Source organism: Camellia sinensis, chromosome 1 (genome assembly GCF_055761805.1).
Source record: "Camellia sinensis isolate YWXY chromosome 1, ASM5576180v1, whole genome shotgun sequence".
NCBI lineage: Eukaryota > Viridiplantae > Streptophyta > Magnoliopsida > Ericales > Theaceae > Camellia > Camellia sinensis.
Genome location: NC_138961.1, coordinates 14,603,724 through 14,627,245, shown reverse-complemented (window position 1 = coordinate 14,627,245; position 23,522 = coordinate 14,603,724). Strand labels below are relative to the sequence as shown.

The 23,522-nt window shown below is 47.8% G+C and overlaps 2 protein-coding genes across 6 annotated transcripts in view; both read right to left on the bottom strand.

The window, feature by feature from the left end:
• The window catches only part of LOC114289836 (uncharacterized), a 53,576-nt gene that overhangs the window by 7,909 nt on the left and 22,145 nt on the right, over window positions 1-23,522 (bottom strand). The window lies entirely within an intron of this gene.
• LOC145791763 (protein MAINTENANCE OF MERISTEMS-like) lies at window positions 18,927-20,392 on the bottom strand. 2 transcript variants are annotated; one of them, XM_082872201.1, is made up of 3 exons: window positions 19,598-20,392; window positions 19,307-19,468; window positions 18,927-19,213 (listed from the first exon to the last, which is right to left on the bottom strand). In XM_082872201.1, the coding sequence occupies exons 1-3, from the start codon at window positions 20,258-20,260 to the stop codon at window positions 19,067-19,069; spliced, it is 972 nt and encodes a 323-aa protein (XP_082728327.1). In that variant the 5' UTR covers window positions 20,261-20,392; the 3' UTR covers window positions 18,927-19,066. The 2 variants fall into 2 exon arrangements, with proteins under 2 accessions (XP_082728327.1, XP_082728326.1); XM_082872200.1 differs by having other exon boundaries at window positions 19,307-20,392.

Here is a 23,522-nt window from a genome sequence, read left to right as displayed (position 1 = left end):
CAACCCACCACAGTATTTCATTGAGCTTACCAACAGCATCAACCACATGGCCGAGCAAAAGCAAGCCTTGATGAATGCTCTACTCCAAAGGGACCTTCCTATGCCTCCTCCACCACCTCTAGATATTCCGCCTAACCAAGAACGAGCCTCGAGCCATACTATCCCTCAGCCCTATCCACCCAACTTGGAAGGCCTGCAACCTCCTCCTCCTCATATAAATCCACCATCTCGACCCCCGCATCTATCAGTCCTGGCACCAACCCCTGAGGGAGAAGCCAGTAGCGTCCAACCCCCGCTCCCTTCCGGTGGTGATAACATCTCTCTCTGGGATGCAGAACTCCGAGCCATGAAGCTCCAACTCCAAGGGGTCATGCAGAACATCCAGCATAAACCCTTTACCACAACAAACTCACCATTTGTTGCCTCTATCCGAGACAAACCTCTACCCCCCAAGTTCAAAATGCCCACCATCGATTCTTTTGACGGCACGACGGACCCAGTCAACCATCTGGAGACCTACAGAACCCTCATGATCCTCCATGCATTCCCTGACAAGATCATGTGTCGAGCTTTCCCCGTGACACTGAAGGGGTCAACTCGACTGTGGTTTAGCCAGTTACCAGCAGACTTCGTCTCCACTTTTTAGCACCTCAGTGACTCCTTCCTCAGCCATTTTATTGGAGCCCAGCGCCAGCGACGCCTGGCAACCCAACTCCTCAACATTCGGCAGACCGAGCGGGAGTCGTTACGCAGTTTCGTTACCTACTTCAACACCGAAGCCCTGCAAGTATCGGAAAATGATGACAAGGTCATCCTCACTGCTTTCATAGCCGGTCTATGGTCGTCCGACTTCCTTTTCTCCCTCTCTAAAAACCCCCCAACCTCCATGGCAGCCTTACTCTCCAAAGCCCAAAAATACATGAATGTTGAGGATTCCCTAGCCGGCCGACAAGATCCAATAACCAAAAACCCAACCCCCAGAGAAAAGAGAAAAGACTCAGAACCCAGAAACACCCAATATAATAGCCAAACATCGCACTATACCGACCGACCCCCCCGAGCAGACCGGTCGGCACCAGCCCGACCGCCCAGTCAGTTCGAGCGGTACACACCTGTAGACACCCCATTTTTGACCGACCTTAAGACTCAGACGTCACCGATTGAGCGCTTGGTGATGTTGCATGTTGTGCTTGTTCAGAAGTCTCAGAATCGCGGCTGCGAGCCCTGCCTCCAGACTTCCGAACCCTCTTATGTGCCTTGCCTCGGTTTGCGAACCAGACTCGGTTTTCTCTGTTTCTTTTCCTGAGGGGAGGGAGAGGTCCCGTAGACCATCTCTCAATGTCCGTAGGCTACATTCGGTGGCCGTAGGCCATTTTGCCCATTTCGGAGTCCGGTTCCCGGTTTTCGGAGCCGTCAGGCCGTGTGCCTCGGTTCGGGACCGCTTAACCATCTCCTATTGCTCTGATTTTTGGCATACATCTTATTTCATCCCTTTTGAGGGACACTGGGGGCTGAGAAACCCACTTCGAGGTCGAATACCATTTTCGGTGCTTAACAGCCCATTTTCGGGACCCCGAACTGCGTGTTTTGGCCCCGGAACATTCGTTTTGCAACGATTTTCGTTCATTTTTGGCAGGTACCTCTGTTTTATCACAAGGAAGGTCACTGAAGGGTGGGAGGCCAGCAATTGTTGCAGCAACCAGTTATCTCTCCTCCGGAGCCTCCCGGCGCCCGTTTTTCCAACTTCCGGGCTAATGTTGAATACCTTGGAGCTAGTGTTGCCAACTTTGAACCACATATCTGTGATCTACACACTTGGGAGGCCACTAAAAGTTGGTGGCCGGCCATTAAGGTCACCTGACCCTTTTGACCCCTTTCTTCCGGGCTAATGTTGAACCCCTTGGACCCATTTTCTCGAACTTTGAACCACATATCTGTGATGTACACACCTGGGAGGCCCCTAAAAGTTCATGGCCGGCCAGTAAGTCAACTTGACCCTTTTGACCCCCTCTTTCCGAGCCAATGTTGAACCCCTTGGACCCACTTTCTTGGAATTTCAACCACATGGTTGTGTTGTACACACATAGGACTACCTCCCCAGTAGCTGGCCGGCCAGAAAATCACATTGACCCTTTTGACCCCTAGCCGGCCGGCTAGGTGGTGTGGCCGGCCGGCCACCTCCAGCAAAAGTGAGAGGCCGGCCTGCTTCCTTGCACTGTGTACTTTACAGCTGTGGGGCAATATCCCCCAGATATTTCCTGTATCCGGGGGATATTTTGTGGGGGAGTTTTGCTCTCCTTCTCCCCCACCTTTACATCCCCTTTTTGATCCTTATAACCAGCTGGTGGTCTTCTTTGTTGGGGTTAGAAAATTTACTCTTCAAGCTTCCATAGCCAACTCCATCTTCTTCCTTCTCAATTCTTCAAAAAACCCTAACTCCCTAATCATCATTCCTTCTACACCACCAAGCTCTACCACCACCATCTCATTTCCAGCAACAAGGAAGGATTCTTGAAGGCTAGAGAAGCTGCAAATCCATCCAAAAAGCAACAAAAGTTTGAATCTTCAAGGGTAAGTAACACTTTTAACCTTTTGAACCTTTTTCTTGATCTATTTCTAAACCCCACTTCTTTTTGGTTTCAAGCTCCGGCCCTAACTGAAAAGGGCCATATTTTGAGCTCATCTTCACTTCTCATTAAGGGCTCAACCCTGTTTGAGCCCTCCATAATATACTTGCTTCATTGATCATCTCGTATGTCATGATTTTACATGCTATTTTTGGCCCATGAGAAATCTGTTTTTGAGCATGTTATAAACTGATATAAGGCTTATTTTGAGCCCCTCTTCAGCATTGGAGAAGGGCTCAACATTGTTTGGTGTCTCCATGTGTCACTTGTAGTTATACCCCTTATTTGGCCCCATTTTTGCATAAATTGGCAACCCTCTTTGCTTCTGTTTTTGGACCTTGGTCCGAACTGAAAGTGGTCTTATTTTGGCCTATACTTCATGTTTCATTCACACTTTTTTTCTGTTTGGTGATTATTTTATATACTTCATGTTATAGCACCTTTTGAGCCTTGTCTTGCATCACATTTTTGGCATATTTGTATACTGATTTGAGGTCTGCAATATACTGTAAATGTTCATATTTTTGGTCCATTTTCATTGTTGTAGAAGGAAATTTTCCAGTTTGGGTTTTGCTTATACCACTTGCTTCATTACCCCTCTTTTGGCCCCTATTCTTACATGCTATTTTTCCCCTACCTATACTTGCTGTTTGGCCATGTTTATAACTGTGAAAGTGCATCTTTTGGGACTGTCTGGCTTCTGTCTTTGCATTGCATGTCCATATTGTGCATGTTTGGCATAGCTATAGGTCATTTCGGATGCCTAAATTCGCATTTCGGGACAATTCCATGCATTTCATGTCATTTCGCCTCATTTCGGGGCTGTTTTCCCCCACATTTCAGTGCTGAAATTTCATTATCATGTTTTCATGTCATTTCCATGTCATTTGCATTGCGTATGCATCGCCTCGGTTTGCGTGCCCGTGTGCACGCATTTCGAGGCACCTCATTTTCTGCCATCGGCATCTTATGTGAGTGCGGCTGAGGCTCTCTCATGTTAGTATAAGTCCATATTGCATTCTGTATGTCATTTGCATTGCGTATGCATCGCCTCGGTTTGCGTGCCCGTGTGCACGCATTTCGAGGCACCTCATTTTCTGCCATCGGCATCCTATGTGAGTGTGGCTGAGGCTCACTCATGTTGGTATAAGCCCATTTGTCATTTCCATGTCATTTCATCGCATTCCGTCACCGTCTCGGTTTGCGTGCCCGTGTGCACGCATTTCGAGGCACTCCATTTTTATCCGCAGGCATCCTATGTGAGTGTGGCTGAGGCTCACTCATGTTGGTATAAGCCCATTTGTCATTTCCATGTCATTTCATCGCATTCCGTCACCGTCTCGGTTTGCGTGCCCGTGTGCACGCATTTCGAGGCACTCCATTTTTATCCGCAGGCATCCTGTGTGAGTGTGGCTGAGGCTCACTCATGTTGGTATAAGCCCATATCATGTTTCTATGTCATTTCATTGCATTCCGTCACTGCCTCGGTTTGTGTGCCCGTGTGCACGCATTTCGAGGCACCTCATTTTCATCCGCCGGCTTCTTATGTGAGAGTGGCTGAGGCTCTCTCATGTTAGTATAAGTCCATGTTGCATTTTCCATGTCATTTGCATTGCATATACTATTGCCTCGGTTTGCGTGCCCGTGTGCACGCATTTCAAGGCACCTCATTTTCATAGCATTCTGTCATTTTCTCGGTTTGCATGCCCGTGTGCACGTATTTCGAGGCACTCCATTTTTATCCGCCGGCTTCTTATGTGAGCCTGGCTGAGGCTCTCTCATGTTAGTATAAGTCCATGTTGCATTTTCCATGTCATTTGCATTGCATATACTATTGCCTCGGTTTGCGTGCCCGTGTGCACGCATTTCAAGGCACCTCATTTTCATAGCATTCTGTTATTTTCTTGGTTTGCGTGCCCGTGTGCACGCATTTCGAGGCATCTCATTTTCATTACATAACATTTTATCATCGCCTCGGTTTGCGTGCCCGCGTGCACGCATTTCGAGACATGTCATTTTCTCGGTTTGCGTGCCCGCGTGCACGTATTTCGAGACATCTCTTTTTCATAGCATTGTGTATGTTAGGATTATACCTTAGTTGCATTTCATGCATATCATGCATATTGCATCGTGTCCGGAATAGGAGTTAGCCCGGGCACGGGAAACGAGGTACATTTCGTACTCCGAGTGACGGAATGTGTCTCAATTCCCCAGTCACCGACACTTTGGATTATCCATGATGGAGTTAGGTTTTAGCTGTAGTTTCATGTGCATTCATCCAATATCGAGTTGTGCATTTCGACTCCTCGGCCATCATGCCTCGGTATGCGTGATTGGTGGCACGAGGATCGAGACATGCATATATCTGTGCAAATACATTGCTATGCCCCTTTCCTGCTCTCTGTTGCAGCAAAATGAAGAATCAGCAACCTTTGGGGGGGGCTTGGCACGCATTCCAAGAACAGGTGTAAACAGAGGCTAATTGGGGCATTCCGGTGGATTTCCGCGCAAGACAGTCCGGACATGCATCATCCACCAGAAGCAAGGCAGTCCCTGGCTTGCACGCCAGTTTTATTTGCTTTCTTAGTTAATTTGTTAATTAATTAGAATTTTGTAATATTTTGGACTGTAATATTCTTTCATTTGGACTGTAATATTGGGACTGTATATTTATTCGGACCCTCCGAGTGGGGGCATAACTGTAATAAGTGTGCGTGTGTGTGATGTATGTCTTCCAACCCCACGTCTTTCTCCCTTTTATTTATCCGCTTTTGATGGTTAGATTAGGGCATATTTCAATTAGCATACAGTATGACAGCATGTTTGCATCATTCATCTATATTGCATACACCGGGCTCGGCGCATCATACTAACTGCATCGTACTTTCAATTCCAAATTGAATACATGTTAGTTGTAGCATTTTCATATACCATCTAGAATAGCCGAGCCTGCTATAGTTGCATTTTGCATGTGTTGCATTAGACATTTCTGTATATTTAGGATCATGCATGATTTCTAATAAACTTCTTTCTTTAGCTTGGAGTACTTGGTGAGTTTTATGCTTTAGCATCCTTGCATGCGTGTGAGTGACTGCCATGAATAGCATGCTTACCATGAGGCTAATTGCTAATGTGATATATCTGCCTGAATGCCTGTGGGTGAAGGTTGGGTTATCTGAATTGGAATAAATCATCAAATGTTTCAAGCCTACCTGCGGGTAGCAAACCCTTTTCAAAAACAAGCATGAAATGTTTTGTTCCAATTTGGGCGACTCGGTCTATACTTATATGTTGTGAGCATCACATAGTAACCTAGGCTAATAAACCGGAATAAGAACTCACAATGTTTTCAAAAATTGATATCATGGTTAGTAGAGGCCGGTCTATGACCGGGCGAGCGGGGGTGCTCACGAAGTGACCTTCCCCAATCGTACCCAAGTTCCCGAGCCGAGGCAACTTTGGTGATGATGGACACGTGGCCTCTTGGCACCGAGTCAGGGTTTCCTAAATTTCCCAAAATAAAATATTTAGGTGGCGACTCTGTATCTGGCAAAGCAGTCCATATTTGGCACTATTTTTTCAAAAAATCAGTTTCTCAAAACGATTTGCCGGATTTGGACTCTTTGGTTCAGATTAGGAACCGTGACATTTAAGAGTCCGAACTGTAGTGACCCCAAAATGAACAGAACGGGACCAACCCTCCCGGGGCGTTCGGGGACGTCTACAGTTTCTGGCGACTCTGCTGGGGATTTAGAGAACTTGACTCGAACTCGTGATATCTGTTTTTGACTACACTTGTGTGTTTCTTTGCATTGCATTTGCATTGGTGCGCCTAGGACACCGTGTTTGCCATCTGCTATTCCTGAACGGTTTGCCGGAGGCTTGTCTTGTCAAGGCATGACCATAAGGCTGACCGGTTGTGGGCTCTGCCAGTATGGGAACACAAACCCCGGTTTTACCGGGGCACCCTCTTTGACCATTCGACCTAGTGCATATTCGGATCCATAGTGACCATTCCAAATTAGGACAGGTTGCTTACCCGTTTATAGGTTGTTTGAAACCGCTGTGTGCGTAATGAAACCCTAACTCCTGACAAAATAGCACAGGGAACCCCTACCCCAACATAGGGGTGTTTTGGCTCTCACTTATCTGTTATGTGCTTTAGAGTGCGTCTCTACAGGAATGCATGTATCAATATATGAGTTTGGGCATCAAGCCTGCGGGCATCAGTTCAGTATTGTCAGTATCAAGCCTGCGGGCATCAGATCAGTATATGAGTTCAAGTATCAGGCCTGCAGGCATCAGTTTAGTACATAACTTTCGATATCAGGCCTGCGGGCATCAGTTCAGCATTATGGGTATCAGGCCTGCGGGCATCAACCAGTATTTGCGAACGAGTTATCTGCGGATATCAGATTCTGTTTCGGGGAACAGTGATACAGGGATAATAATCAGTGTTTGAGGCCAGTGTGTATTTCAGCTTATTGACTGTGTGTTGATTATGCCCGACTATGTGTCTTGCATTTTATTTTAAGCTGTTATGCTGTCCGTTTATCTGTTTATTTATTTCCTTTTCGCTTTATCTATCTTTTGCTAGGTCAGTTTTAGCACGATTGCTTCGAACCCAACAGGCATTCCCCAAGCACCTTGGACACGAGGTCGTCGACTCCACCGATCTGAGGATCTAATCGACGGACAGCCAGTGTTCCGTTCTCTACCCCCTGTTACCAGAAGGAAGCCGAAAAGGCGCAGTACGTCAGAACAGAAGTTGTCAGAACAGTGGGTTACTTTATCAGAGGACTACAGAACTGAGGTCTCAATTACTACTGTAGAAACAGACATACCAGTTAGACAGATGGATCAACCGAATACATCAGGGATGGAGGCTCTAATGCGCCAGATGCAGGAGAGCATGAGACAGATGCATGATGATGCCACCCGTCAAACGGTGTTCTCCAAATAGCAGGCCGCAGTCATGGCCCAACAGGCTGAGCTGATTGCCAGATTGCAACAGCAGAATACAGCGTCTGCTTCACAACAAATCCCTCCTCCGGCAGGAGCCCCAATACCTGAGCAGGCACCTGTTGTTCAGAATATTCCTCCGAATACCCAGAATACTGTACCGACTGTCCAAATTTTACAAGAGGACACGAGTTTTCCAACGGGGCCAGCTCCGCCCCCGCTTCCACCACAACTGTCCAAGGTCCATACATCCAATCACCCGGACTCTCCCACCGAGGTCGAGGTTGATCTTACAGCTCTGAAATTGAGCAAATTGGAGAAACTCTTTAAGAAATCCCAAGGGGCCAAGGCTATGCCGGATATCGGAGATGGATATACCGAGGAGGCCGTAACACTCCCCGATAGGTTTAAAATGCCACAAATCGACCGTTTTGACGGGACCGGCGACCCCATGGTCCATATCCGATTGTTTGCGGATGTCTTGCGGCCAATGGGCCTTACACGACCACAGAAGCTCTCACTATTCGGCCGAACCCTGTCGGGTGTGGCCTCCCATTGGTACGCAAGATTACAAGATGAAGTAAAGAAGAATTGGGACGAAATGGCTGAGGCCTTTGTCACACAATATTCGTATAACACTCAGATCGAGGTCACAACCCGTGATCTTGAAACGACGAGGCAAGAACCCAAGGAATCTTTCTCGGACTTTGTGATCCGATGGAGGGCAAAGGCGTCAACAATGACTTTAAGGCCCACAGACAAAGATCAAATCCGGATGATTGTGCGCAATCTCCACCCAAAACTGATGCTGAGAATGATTGTGGTCCCCTTCCCTACTTTCGCAGATTTACATGATATGGGGGTACAAATTGAAGACGCAATGAAACAAGGTCTGTTTGACCAGGACAGAGAACAACCGAGGAGGACCTTCAATCGCAATAACAATGCAGGCCCGAGTGGCGCTGCAAATACAAGAGCCTCGGAAGTTGGCATGGTCACCACCACTCCCCCTCCCCCTCCAAGGCCCATGACTGCCACACCATTCTCCGGCGCGTCCGGAAGTAACACACAAGCCAACAACCGATTCCAACCACGAGGCCAAAGAACCTTTACCCCACTATATATGCCTTTGACCAAAGTTCTGGGAATATTGATCAGAAAGAATCATTTGAAACCCCTAGAACCAAAGCCATTGCCGAATCCACTCCCACCCTCTTACGACCCGTCAAAATACTGTGCATACCACCAACAACACGGTCATGACACCGACCGTTGTTACAGACTGCGTCATGAGATCCAAGATCTTATTGACAAACAGGTAATCGCACCTCTCGATCAACCCAATGTTACAACCAACCCTCTCCCATCACATAACCAAGCTCCTCCTCCCAAAAGAATTAACTTTATCCAGATTGGGGTCGCATCTTACGATCCTAGCATCTATATTACGCCCACCCACCTACCCAAGCCGGAGGTGTTCCTCCCCGATTGCACTGATTTCTTGTGCATGGTGGACATCTCCAAAACCCAACCAGAACCGGTGGTGGTGACCGTCGAAGACGGAGCAGGGCAGATTTTGGGAGGAAATGAGATTGTTGAATCTGAAACTGGGCAGAATTTTACTGAGGGAGCCTATGATCCAAGCAAGCACATCCTATCAACGAGCCGAATTGGGCTAAGTGTAGAATTGCCAGAGGCAGGAGAGCTATGCATGATCCGGGGGGATGGATCTGGGCTGTGGGCAGATGATTTGACAGCCGCAGGGGAGGACTTTGCCCACCTGCAACTTCTTGATGACCAGGAACTAGGGGAGGCATCGATTAACTGGTATGATTATGAGGAATCAGAGGAGGCCACAGGATGGCTCGAAGATCAACCGGATGCAGTGGGGGAAGCCCAATCAGAACAGAGCCCGGCATGGGCAGAAATATCAGTTGTGGCCGGAACGGCCGAAAGTCAAGTTGTACCGCCGGAGAGCGCCGGTGTTAAGAATTCCGCTCGGGATATGGGCATTATGGATGTAGGGACTGTTGAACAAACAGCTGTACTGACTCAGCTAGAACAAGAAAAGTTTGAGGAGGCTGAGAGAATCAGAAAAGCTAAAGGCCCTGAGGGGACCGAAAGTGCTGTGTACACGAAGACAGACAATGCTGCGAGCATATGGACAGAGGATATTGAGAGAGCAACTAAACCGGAGCCAGACAGGTGTCTGTTGGCTGCCAGCGGAATGTGGTGGGAAGATGACGACTTGTGTCTTGCCCACACCGATGAAGACTGGGAAAGTGGCCAGCCGGATGATACTTGGTACCTCGATGAGGTTGACCATATGACAAGAAGTGGGCGGTACTTCAAGCCCCCACACCTGGACCAACCTGAGGCATCCGGGAAGGATAGAGAAGTGGAGAGACAGAAGGAGAAGCAGATTGAGGATGAAGCTGTGCTGAAACAGTTAAAGAAAATACAAGCGGACATCTCCATCTGGGGACTGCTAATGGCATCACGAGTGCACAGAGAAGCTGTCCTATCTGCTATGGACAAGTCCAAACTCTCCATAGACACCACGCCTGAATAGCTGGTTGGGCTGGTTTTTCCGGGAGGAGGTTCCCCGGCATTAACCTTTTCTGACAAGGAGCTACCGCCTGAGGGCACGAACCATAACAAACCTCTCTATATTTCTGTGGAATGTAGAGATAAGTGGATACCGGTGGTACTTGTTGATACCGGGTCTGCGATTAATGTCTGCCCAACCAGAACGGCATATGCGATCGGGTTGAAACCCGTGGACTTCGTCCCAACTACCCAAGTGATCAGAGCATACGACAATACCAGCAGAGAAGTGATGGGGATTGTTAAAATTCAAACCAAGGTTGGTCCAGGACAACACAACATCGAATTTCATATCCTGGACGTTCCCGTAACCTTTAACTTACTTTTGGGGCGACCGTGGTTGCACCAGGTCAAAGCAGTCTCTTCCACTCTACATCAAATGCTAAAGTACCCCCACGGGAAAGGGGTAGCGATCGTTTTTGGGAATTCATCCATCCATCCGCCACCGAAAGTGTCTACACCCGTCTTGGAGATCGAGCACGGCACGGAGGATGTGTTTTTGTCAGGGTTCACTTTGGCCGAGGCTCAAGTGGTGCAGAATGTCATGGCTGCGAATGAGGGCATGTATGTTAGTGCACAATCCATATACCTCATGAACAAGCTAAAGCATACCCCTGGGATGGGATTAGGGAGAAGCGGCCGAAAAGGCGTCTCAGTGTTGGCCGAAGTGCCACACAACCCCCACGCCTTTGGACTGGGTTATCTGCCCACCAAGGAGGATTGGATGAGGAAAGGAAAAGAAATGGCCGGAAGGCCCAGGGCAAAGAAGGCCGGGAAGCCATTTGATTTAATGCACAGGCCCATCTGGGGTACCCTAAACGGACGCTTCGTCCGGGAGGGGGAAGATTTTCCATTCTGCGGCTTCCCGGAGCCATGGCTAAACGCGGCGGGGGCGCGCGTGCCTGGTTTTGAAATCTTCTTTGACATACAATTATCTGGGGATGACATTGCCGAAGCGTATACAGACCCACCAACTGAGGTTGAGCAATGTGAAACAGTGGATCCTGGGAGCACAGAGCTTGAAATGGGGGTAGCACTGGCGAGTCTACTATCAGATCCTCCGATCGGCCAAGAGTGCTTGGGGGATAACTCTTCGGTTTCTGTGATTGGAGATGAAATAGCTGCGGGCTTCCCAGCGCCGATTTTGGATGCATCTATCGCACCTTCTCTCATCTGGCAGTATGAAGAAGGCTTTTTATCTAGCAGTTCCGGGTCAGGTAGTGAGCCGGAATCTGATTCTTCCGAATCTTGTACGTCAGAATCAGATTCCAGCTCGACTGAGTCTGAGTCCGGTATTCCTGGGAGTGATAACCCGGATGCCACAGTCCTGTCTAGGTCGTCTTTTTCATTTTCTTTTGAGTCTGTTGTAACAGAGGAATCTGACGGCTTGGAAATATTTAATGAGAATGATGTGGATGTGGTTTCCGAGTATTTTTCTATGCCTTTGATTTATTGCTTAAATCGAGATTTTCAAAGTTTTGATGAAAACAGTGAGGAAGAAATTCCTCCAGTTTTGCAACGATTAATCGATCAAGAGTAGGAAAGATTTGTTAAACCTTTAATGGATGAAATCACTACTGTGAATGTTGGTACTGAGAAGGACCCGCGGCTGGTCCAGATCGGGTCCACGTTGTCTTCAGAGGAGCGCGAACGCTTAGTCGCTTTATTAAAAGATTTCAAAGATGTTTTCGCGTGGTCCTATGAAGACATGCCTGGAATCGATCCTGAGATTGTACAGCACCGGATCCCTCTTGATCCCGAGGCCCGCCCTGTCAAACAGAAACTCAGAAGGATTCGCCCGGACTGGGCCCTCAAGATTAAGGAAGAGGTCACCAAGCAAATTGACGCAGGGTTCCTGCTGGTATCTGAATATCCAACTTGGTTGGCCAACATAGTTCCGGTGCCAAAGAAGGACGGCAGAATTCGGGTCTGTGTAGACTTCAGAGATTTGAACAGGGCCAGTCCGAAGGACGACTTCCCCTTGCCGCACATCGATGAATTGGTGGATTTCACGGCAGGACACGCCTTGCTTTCGTTTATGGATGGTTTCTCAGGCTATAATCAGATAGTGATGGCACCCGAAGACCGGGAGAAGACTGCGTTTACTACCCCGTGGGGTACATATTGTTATCGAGTGATGCCATTCGGGTTGAAAAATGCTGGAGCTACGTATCAACGGGCAGCGACTACAATATTGCATGATATGATCCATAAAGAGGTCGAGGTGTACGTGGACGACATGATTGTCAAGTCCAAAGATAGAGAGGGCCACTACACCGCCTTACAAAAATTCTTTCAAAGGATCAAAGAGTTTCGGCTGCGACTGAATCCCCAGAAATGCACGTTCGGTGTTACAGCAGGGAAGATGCTAGGGTTTTTGATTACACAAAGGGGCATCGAGGTCGACCCTTCCAAAATCAGGGCCATCTTAGAAATGCCACCACCAAGGACTGAAAAGGAGGTGCGAGGCTTTCTGGGTAAAGTGCAATTCATAAGACGGTTTATTTCTAAATTAACCTTGACTTGTGAACCACTTTTTGGTCTCCTGAAGAAAGGAAAGAAATTCTAGTGGGACGGCCGATGTCAAACAGCTTTTGAGCAGATCAAAGAATATCTACAGAACCCACCCGTGTTGTCGCCGCCAGAGCCGGGGAGACCGTTGATACTGTACCTTTCGGTAACTGAGACTACCATGGGCTGCATGCTCGCGCAGGAGTCAGAAGACAAAGTGGAAAGAGCCGTCTACTATCTGAGCGAAAAGATGCTGGATTACGAGACCCGCTATACGCCGCTGGAGAAGGCTTGTTTGGCCTTGGTATGGGCAACCAGGAAGCTGCGGCACTACCTGTTAGCCCACTCAGTAATGTTGGTTTCGCGTTTGGATCCCATCAAATATCTCTTCGAGAAACCAGCACTTACGGGTAGGCTAGCTCGTTGGCTGCTGTTGCTTTCCGAATTTGATTTGAAGTATATAACGCGCAAGTCAGTGAAAGGGAGAGCGGTAGCGGAGTTCCTTGCCGACCACCCGGTTGAGGGGGATGAAGCGGTGGAGTATCTATTCCCAGATGAAGCTATTCTGCACGTCGAAGATGAAACTTGGACGATGTACTTTGATGGAGCGTCAAACCAGTATGGGTATGGGATAGGGGTGTTGCTGATAGCGCCTGACGATTCCCGTATTCCTTTAGCATTCAAGCTCCGGTTCAAAGTTTCCAACAATGAAGCAGAGTATGAAGCATGTATTGCTGGCCTGGAAGCAGCCCTAGAACTAGGGGCAAGACGAGTGGACGTCATTGGGGACTCGAACCTAGTTGTGTCTCAAGCGAAAGGAGATTGGAAAGTCAAGGAGGAAAGGATGATAATCTACCACCAAACCTTGGATTTGCTAATTCCTCGGTTTGAGAAGCTAAATTTCACCCACCTCGTAAGAGAGAACAACAGGTTTGCAGATTCACTAGCAACTCTATCTTCTATGATAGACATCCCGTCCGGAGTCCGGATGCGTCCAGTCATTATTGATCAGAAGTTCGTGCCAGCATACGAGTCGATTTCCGCCATAGATGAGGTTCAAGACGGCAACCCCTGGTATTACGACATTTGGAACTTCTTGGAAAAGGAGACATATCCACTAGGGGCAAATGCCAAAGATAAGAGGGCTGTCAGGAGAATGGCTGCTCAGTTCATTATCTGCGGGGGAAAGTTGTACAAAAGGGGTCATCTGGGAATGCATAAGCTCTGTGTAGAAGCTGAAGAGTCGGAACGCCTGATGGAAGCCATCCATGGGGGGGAGTGCGGTGCACACATGAATGGAGTAATGCTGGCCAGAAAGATCCTCAGACAGGGCTACTACTGGTCAACCATGGAAGAGGATTGTATTAGCTTTGTTCGGCGATGCCACAAGTGTCAAATCCATGCGAACCGCATGAACATCCCGCCGTCAAAACTATACAACATGACTTCCCCATGGCCTTTTTTAGTCTGGGGAATTGATGTGATCGGAGCTGTTACCCCGAAGGGGTCCAACGGGCATGAGTTTATCCTAGTAGCGATAGATTATTTCACAAAGTGGGTCGAGGCCCAATCATACGTGGTGTTGAAGGCGTCGCATGTCGCAAAGTTCATCAGGAACAACATCATCTGTCGCTACGGGGTGCCAAACGAAATAATTTCAGATAATGGTTCCCACTTCAAGAAAGAAGTGATAGACTTGTTGGAGAAATACAATGTGGCTTTCCATAAGTCATCTACATACCAGCCGCAGACCAACGGAGCGGTTGAGGCCGCCAACAAGAATATCAAGCATATATTACAGAAGATGGTGGAAACCTATCGAGATTGGCCAGACAAGCTGCCATTTGCTCTGTGGGGCTACAGGACTTCAATCAGAACTTCTACTGGAGCAACTCCATATTCATTGGTCTATGGAATGGAGGCGGTTCTACCCATTGAGATTGAAGTTCCGTCGTTACGAGTATTGGCTGAATGCCAGATAGCCGAAGCAGACTGGCAGCAAAGCAGATTCGAAGAACTCATGCTCTTTGATGAAAGAAGACTGAAAGCACTGTACCACATTCAAGGCTATCAACGCAGAATCACCCGGGCTTTCAACAAGAAGGTTAAGTCCAGGAATCTGAAAGAAGGAGATTTGGTGCTCAAAGATAACCGAGCTCCCATCCACGACCCAAGGGGCAAGTTCAAACCAAATTGGACTGGTCCTTACATCATCAAAGCTATCTGGTCAGGTGGAGCTGTGGTTCTGATGGATCTAGATGGCTTGGAGTTCTCACAACCGATCAATATGGACAAGTTGAAGAAATACTATCCTTGAGAGGCTCGCTAGGCCGAAAACCTGAAAGGGCGACCTAGGCAATATTCAGAGCACAAAAAATTAGAAAATATAAAAACTGAGCTCGCAAGGTTGAAAACCCGCAAAGGGCGGCCTTGGCAAAAGTTAGAGCGCAAAAGGAGAGTGAAAATACTCGAGTGAACCTCAGCCTGAACTACGTAAGGCTTGATTCCCATCTTTGGGATACGTAGGCAACTTCATCTTGAAGTTCAGCCATAAACTTTTCCCCCGATCAACTCTGTCCATTTTGATCATCCCGGTCATCTTTATTCATCAGCATTTATCGTGATCTCCAGTACAGTGCTGTTCAAACTAGGGGCAACTTTCCGTTGCCGCGACGATGCAAAGTTACTCAGACAAGGGGCAACTTTCCGTTGCTTTGCAGTGCCGCATTGTCCTTCAGACTAGGGGCAACTTTCCAGTTGCAGGGATCTAGGGTTGTGCATTTCAGTGACAAATCTCCGGCGTGTCCAATTCTGATCCACATCGAAAATAGTTTTGAAAAGTTTTAATAAAAGTTGACTTTGTTCAAATTAATCTTTTTACGACTAAGACCATTTTTGGACCAAAAACGGAAAATTTTCAGAACCATAACTTTCAATTTCATTGATTTCAAAACTGAGTTCTCCTGCTCTTGCATTACAATCAAGGTTGCTTTTTAGTACATTCATAAAGAAAACTTGAAAATGCTAAATAAGCAATCAATTTGGGGCATAGTTGAATCAAGTATCTCTGCGCCCCCTCCCAGAGCTGGACGGAACATCTGATGCCAAGCTGGGCCCAACCTGTGCCTCCTCATTGAGCCAATCCACGCACTCATCGGACAAAGTGCAACTGAAAGAAGAAGCAGGGGCCAGGAACTCTCTCGTCCTCCATGCCGTGGCATATCGGGCAAGCTGTGCACCCGGATCGGGAAAGCAGCTGGATACTCAATCCCCTCCGGTGGGCAGGTCTGATCATGGCCAAACTGACGCAGGAACCGGAACGGAAAATAGAATACACAATGGGTTAGACCAATCAGTTGGATCCCAATCAGCCGAGACATACTGTAGCTCATTGCCGGGAGGTTGAGCCAAGGACAACGCCAAGCAATGCCGTCTGCAGACAAATTGCACATCCAATCGAACCACCACCTTTCGTCGAGAGCATTGACTAGGCGATGCCGAAAGAAGTAGCCTCGAGCTGAATAGGCCGGGCAAGAGTCCACAACCTGCAACTTATCCATTAACCATACCTAGGGGAGGGATGGAAAATGAGAGAATAAAGAACAGAGAGATGTACGATGAGAGAAAAGTGAGACAAGGGTTTTGTGAGAAAAACCAAGCCTGAGGGCCGAGTGATGTGAGCAAATATATATATGTGAGGTCGGGTGGGAAACATTACCTGCAGCAGCAGTGGACTCCCAGCAAACCTAGTCGCCTCCCGGCGATGGACAGAATCTAAGCCCATCAGTGTCTCGGCCAAGGTCATGGCAATACAGCTCTTTCCTTCTCTCAAACCTTGGGCGACTTCAATCAGGCGAATGCTAGCCCCGCCGAAGCCCGAGGAAAGCAGAAAGTGAGACAACAAACATAAGCAGAGGGCGTGTTGCCGAAAACCCTGCCAATAATGGTTGCTGCGGTCACCGGCGTCGGAAAAACGATGGATCAAGCCGAGGATGTCCAATTCCCCACTGCAGATCAAAGACCGAGCGTCATGCGCTGTGAGCCCACACATCCGCCCTAAAGCCTGAGCATGGCCAAAACGAAGCTGCGGCAAGATCACTTCAGAGCTTTCAGACTCCATCAAAATTTGAAAATCTTCGAAGGTGGGGCACATCTCTTGACCACCAAAGCTAAAAACATGCGTCACTGGATTCCAGAACCTTGCCGCGGCATGGAGAAAAGGAAGCTGTAGCGGAGTACGGCTCAGCGTGAATAGTGCATTCAAGCCGAAACCCCGGAAATTCAGCTTTTCCGAGCCATCTAGAGAAGAGATCCAAGATGTGATATTTTCTGCGAGAAACGCCTCCATCTTTGCCTAAAACTAAGATGAAATGAATGTTCCCGAAGTTGAAGCTTTTATAGAAAGAAAGACACTATTCACGGGGACACGTGTCAAAAATCTGATGGCTGCAGGACAGAATGGCCGGCCAGCCACTTTTTCTAGCTGGCCAGCCATTTACTTTTTCAAAAAATGGCCGGCCGGCTCCCGGGGATGGCTGGCAATGCTGCAGTGTATCTCCTTGGCCCTGTTTTACTCTTCGAGGGAAAGTTCCAAGCATTTCCATGCAACGGGAAAGTCACAAACCTTCATCTCCCTCCGTTATGGATGCGTTCCGGTGCTCAGATTGTCAGAAGAACACTCTGTTGTTGTTGTGTTTTGATTATCGAGTTGTTGTTTTGCTTATCGAGTTGTTTGTCGAACGGACGTGTTTTGTGTTTTTGAGTCATTACTCTCTGTTTAAGCAATCTTTGTTAAAGTCTTGTTTATTTGCGTTGTTGCATTTTGTTTATCGAGTTGTAAACTTGCTAAAGATTCTGTTATATCTTAGTAAGTTGAGTTGCTTAGTTTGTTGCGTCGGTTCACTACCTGACTTGGTGATTACACAATGCGCATTACCATTCAATTTCATTTTTGTGCGAAATAAATTGATGCGATACGATGCTAAAAATACAAACACCCTTTCAAAAGCTATTTCATTTCATCATGCTTTGCAACAAACAAAGGTACAAGTTTTACAAAAAAATTAAAAAAAAAAACTACCTAACAATGTGCAAAGTGCTACAAACTACTAGTAAAAAGAAAAATAAAGCAAGAAACAACAGCATCAAAGTCCTCGGGAGCGAGAACGAGAAGCACGCCTCATCCTCTTCTGCGGGATAATCTCCACACCACCATCTGAGTCGGAGCTGTCATTCTCAGGATCCCCCTCAGCCTCCTCCTCTTCCTCCCCGACAGACGTCTCGAACTGACGATCGGTAGCCTCCTCCTCCTCCTCAGCATCCTCTTCCCCCTCATCAGGCTCCACCTCCACAACGTGAGCCCTGCGTCTGCGGACAGGCCCCCCTCGAGCTCCTCGAAAAGGCCTAGATGGCCCAGCTCCTCGGGAAGGCCGAGATGACCCCGCCCCCTGAAAAGGCCCAGATGGCCCAGCTCCCCAATGAGGCCCGGATGGCCTAGCCTGCGGCTGACCTGACCATGAAGGCATCTGAAAATAAAGAGTCCAATTTAAATGCATCAGTCCAAGTATATACATCAGATGCAAATACAAGCAAAGGCTACATGAATTGGGTGTATGTAAATACAGTGTACAAGTGGGGGGTGTGTTAGATGTGCTCTACACAAATAGTCAATCGATGCAGTAGAAATCAGCATGTCATCAGAAGTATGATAAATGCCAGAAAACTGAAGGGTACCTGAATGCCCGCAACAGACAACTATGCCTCCCTGCGTAGGACCATGCCCTCGAGTGTGGCCACCAGTCCAACCACCTCCTCCATGTATCCTCGCGATGGCTGCAAAAATGAGCTCATAATCATCAGTAAACAAAAGAGTGCCTAAACATCTGAATGATGAATGGAAAAGTGGAGCATACCGGCGGTGAGTCCGGATCAATGGCGTATCGATCACTAGGCATCGGAGGCTCTAGTGGAATCGGAGTCGGAAAGCTAGCCCCATACTGCCACGCCATCAACTCAGTAGGCATATCTGGCCATCCGGGATGAGGATGAACCGACGGAGCCGGAGGAACCGGTCTACTCCCACTTCTAGATGTACCGGCCCTGCTCGTAGAAGGGGCGTCTGCAGCCCGAGCCTGAGCCTGGCCCGAGGATGACATACCGGCAGGCCTCATCATCGGGATACGAGCTTCCGTCAATGGGGGCATCAAATATATGTGACGGTAGGTGGCGTAGTCCCCCTCCTTAACATGCAGTAAAGCATCAGTACCCAGCATGGCACCGACTACCTCTGAGTAAGAGAGCCTGTCAGCAGTCCGCATACTGGCTGGGGGTGCTGCGGGAATATCCTGAGAAAGATACCCCTATACCTGGCGCAGGAAGCGCTCCCCCAGAAACCATACCCTGCCAACCGGCCCTTCAAGCAGGACCCTATATTGGGAGATGTCCGACGCTCCGGTGTACTGAAGACGGAGGCCGTCACCTAGGGACACCCAGGGCTGCCATGTAATCTGCGGATGATAAATGCATGAACCAATCAGAAATCGAGAATATACAGAGCAAATCAAAGATGAAAATGAAAGGAACTGAAAGTTCTGAGGTACCTCTGAATGTCGCACAGTGTCGAAGTACTGTCGCAGGCGAAGGAGGGTCTCTCGAGGTCTCGGCCGGTGCGGGCCCTCGAATATCAATGAATATGGGGTCACGGGAATCCCTACCACCTCCAGCTCTGGGGCTAATGATGGGAAGTATACATAAACCCATAGCTGAGAAAAGCAATGCAGAATGTAAGTACGAAATGCTGAGAGCAAAATACAGACTGTAAAAGTGCGCTGTGTGTGTGCAATGTACAAGTAATGAGAAGCAGAAATGTAAATCAAGGGGACAGAAAGTACCTCCCAGGCTCTCCAGTAGCCGCCAAGTAAGTCGCCCCGCCCGCGGGAGGTCGCGCTCATATAAAAGTAAAGGGTAGCCAGGCCGACGCCACCCCAATCATATCTACTGACCTGTGATAGGTCGACAAGAGCGCTCAGCAGGTATAGCCCAATGGTGTTCCCTCTGTCGGCGAACAGGGTAGTCCCGAAGAGGAACATCAGAAAACCACGGGCATACTGCTCTGTCTCCTCGGGAGTCTCAGGCACCATCTCCGCCCGTCGGAAATGGGAGGAGAACCAAGTGTATCGGACTCTCCCTGAAACCCTATCAACAGGTGGGCGAGCCCCCAACAGATACATCCAGGCGGCCTCCCACTCGCCTATGTCCTCGTCGTAGGGGATGGACCAACCTCCGACGTCAAGGCCGGTCAATACAGCGAAGTCAAAAGGGGTCATGGTCATGTCCCCGGTAGCAGAGAAATGAAAGAAATTGGTGGTGTCCCACCATCTCTCTACCAAGGCTGCCATCAATGTCCTCCGAGCAGGACAACGTGACAACCCGACACAGAAGGGGCCGAACCCCGCCAAGTCTACTAAGTCTCTGACGCCCCCCGGGAGCTCAGCATACCAATCCCTCGCGGCAGTGGAGCCATATCCCCGTACGCTACGGGAGCCACCCTGCATTCAGAATGAATACATGTGTCAATAATGAAATGAAATGGGCTGTGTGCCAATGAGATGAAATGGGCTGTGTGCCAATGGAATGAAATGGGTTGTGTGCCGATGAAGTGAAATAAGCTACTTGCAAAATCTACCTGGGCTGCGTGTTCAGAAAATTTGAAGTTTGGGCTGCGTGTTCAACTTTCAGTAAATTGTGGGCTGCGTGTTCACTATCTACCTGGGCTGCGTGTTCAGAAAATTTGAATTTTGGGCTGCGTGTTCAACTTTCAGTAAATTGTGGGCTGCGTGTTCACTATCTACCTGGGCTGCGTGTTCAACTTTCAGAAAATTGTGGGCTGCGTGTTCACTATCTACCTGGGCTGCGTGTTCAGAAAATTTGAATTTTGGGCTGCGTGTTCAACTTTCAGTTAAAATTGTGGGCTGCGTGTCCACTATCTATCTGGGCTGCGTGTTCAGAAAATTTGAATTTTGGGCTGCGGGTTCAACTTTCAGTAAATTGTGGGCTGCGTGTTCACTATCTACCTGGGCTGCGTGTTCAGAAAATTTGAATTTTGGGCTGCGTGTTCAACTTTCAGTTAAAATTGTGGGCTGCGTGTTCACTATCTATCTGGGCTGCGTGTTCAGAAAATTTGAATTTTGGGCTGCGTGTTCAACTTTCAGTAAATTGTGGGCTGCGTGTTCACTATCTACCTGGGCTGCGTGTTCAGAAAATTTGAATTTTGGGCTGCGTGTTCAACTTTCAGTAAATTGTGGGCTACGTGTTCACTATCTACCTGGGCTGCGTGTTCAGAAAATTTGAATTTTGGGCTGCGTGTTCAACTTTCAGTAAATTGTGGGCTGCGTGTTCACTATCTACCTGGGCTGCGTGTTCAGAAAATTTGAATTTTGGGCTGCGTGTTCAACTTTCAGTTAAAATTGTGGGCTGCGTGTTCACTATCTATCTGGGCTGCGTGTTCAGAAAATTTGAATTTTGGGCTGCGTGTTCAACTTTCAGTAAATTGTGGGCTGCGTGTTCAGAAAATTTAAATTTTGGGCTGCGTGTTCAACTTTCAGTAAATTGTGGGCTGCGTGTTCACTATCTACCTGGGCTGCGTGTTCAGAAAATTTGAATTTTGGGCTGCGTGTTCAACTTTCAGTTAAAATTGTGGGCTGCGTGTTCACTATCTATCTGGGCTGCGTGTTCAACTTTCAGTAAATTGTGGGCTGCGTGTTCACTATCTACCTGGGCTGCGTGTTCAGAAAATTTGAATTTTGGGTTGCGTGTTCAACTTTCAGTTAAAATTGTGGGCTGCGTGTTCACTATCTACCTGGGCTGCGTGTTCAGAAAATTTGAATTTTGGGCTGCGTGTTCAACTTTCATTTAAAATTGTGGGCTGCGTGTTCACTATCTATCTGGGCTGCGTGTTCAGAAAATTTGAAGTTTGGGCTGCGTGTTCAACTTTCAGTAAATTGTGGGCTGCGTGTTCACTATCTACCTGGGCTGCGTGTTTAGAAAATTTGAATTTTGGGCTGCGTGTTCAACTTTCAGTAAATTGTGGGCTGCGTGTTCACTATCTATCTGGGCTGCGTGTTCAGAAAATTTGAAGTTTGGGCTGCGTGTTCAACTTTCAGTAAATTGTAGGCTGCGTCTTCACTATCTACCTGGGCTGCGTGTTCAGAAAATTTGAATTTTGGGCTGCGTGTTCAACTTTCAGTAAATTGTGGGCTGCGTGTTCACTATCTACCTGGGCTGCATGTTCAGAAAATTTGAATTTTGGGCTGCGTGTTCAATTTTCAGTTAAAATTGTGGGCTGCGTGTTCACTATCTATCTAGGCTGCGTGTTCAGAAAATTTGAAGTTTGGGTTGCGTGTTCAACTTTCAGTAAATTGTGGGCTGCGTGTTCACTATCTACCTGGGCTGCGTGTTCAGAAAATTTGAAGTTTGGGCTGCGTGTTCAACTTTCAGTTAAAATTGTGGGCTGCGTGTTCACTATCTATCTGGGCTGCGTGTTCAGAAAATTTGAAGTTTGGGCTGCGTGTTCAACTTTCAGTAAATTGTGGGCTGCGTGTTCACTATCTACCTGGGCTGCGTGTTCAGAAAATTTGAAGTTTGGGCTGCGTGTTCAACTTTCAGTTAAAATTGTGGGCTGCGTGTTCACTATCTACCTGGGCTGCGTGTTCAGAAAATTTGAAGTTTGGGCTGCGTGTTCAACTTTCAGTTAATTGTGGGCTGCGTGTTCACTATCTACCTGGGCTGCGTGTTCAGAAAATTTGAATTTTGGGCTGCGTGTTCAACTTTCAGTTAAATTGTGGGCTGCGTGTTCACTATCTACCTGGGCTGCGTGTTCAGAAAATTTGAATTTTGGGCTGCGTGTTCAACTTTCAGTTAAATTGTGGGCTGCGTGTTCACTATCTAATCTGGGCTGCGTGTTCAGAAAATTTAAAGTGTGGGCTGTGTGTTCACTTTCAAAATTCAGGCTGTGTGTTCGACAAATCGGTGTTTGAGCTGTGTGTTCTAATGTGGGCTGTGTGTTCGCAATTAATTTAATGAGCCGAGTGTTCAGAAATTCGAATGTTGAAAACTACATGTTCAAGATGTAGGCAAAGTACTGTGTCATAAGCTAACTGCATGTTCAAGCATGGCAAGGGTGCGAAATGTAAAATACAGAGGATGAGGTAAATACCTCTCGGGCCTCGTGAGAGAGATGCTGCTCCGGCTCTCTGAGAAGCAGATCCACGGGTGCTCGCTCGTCGAAGCTAGTAAAATGAGGAAAGACAGCACGCGGGAGGACGTGTGCTGGCGGACGGTACCTCCCGGGAATGAAAGGTCGGGTCCTCGGAGGAAGAGTCATGGGATCGAAATCATCTCCGGCACCCGGAAAACCTCCGCCGTGGGAAGAAGTACCCTCCATTTACAAAGAATCTGCAAAGGGAAGCAAAAATGAGCAAAATGAGCCAAAATTGGAAAAAGTCAACAAAAAGTCAACTCTCGGGAAATGAAAAGTCAACAAAAGTCAACCCCCGAGAAAATATTCCAAATATTGAGACAAATTTACCTCAAGTGGTGAAAATGCAAAAAGAAGCTTCGAAGTCGGAATTTAATCGCTCAAAAATGCTTAAAACTGAGTGTTTTTACGGAAACAATTTGCGCGGGGCGTTGGAAAACGCGCGTGAAACTCAGATCTGGAGAGGAAAGTGTTGAAAAAGGCAAGAAATGAAGTGAGGTTCGGCTGCCTTTTATAAGCCTCAAACCTTGGTTGAAGAGGCATGCAAGAAGGAGGGAAAA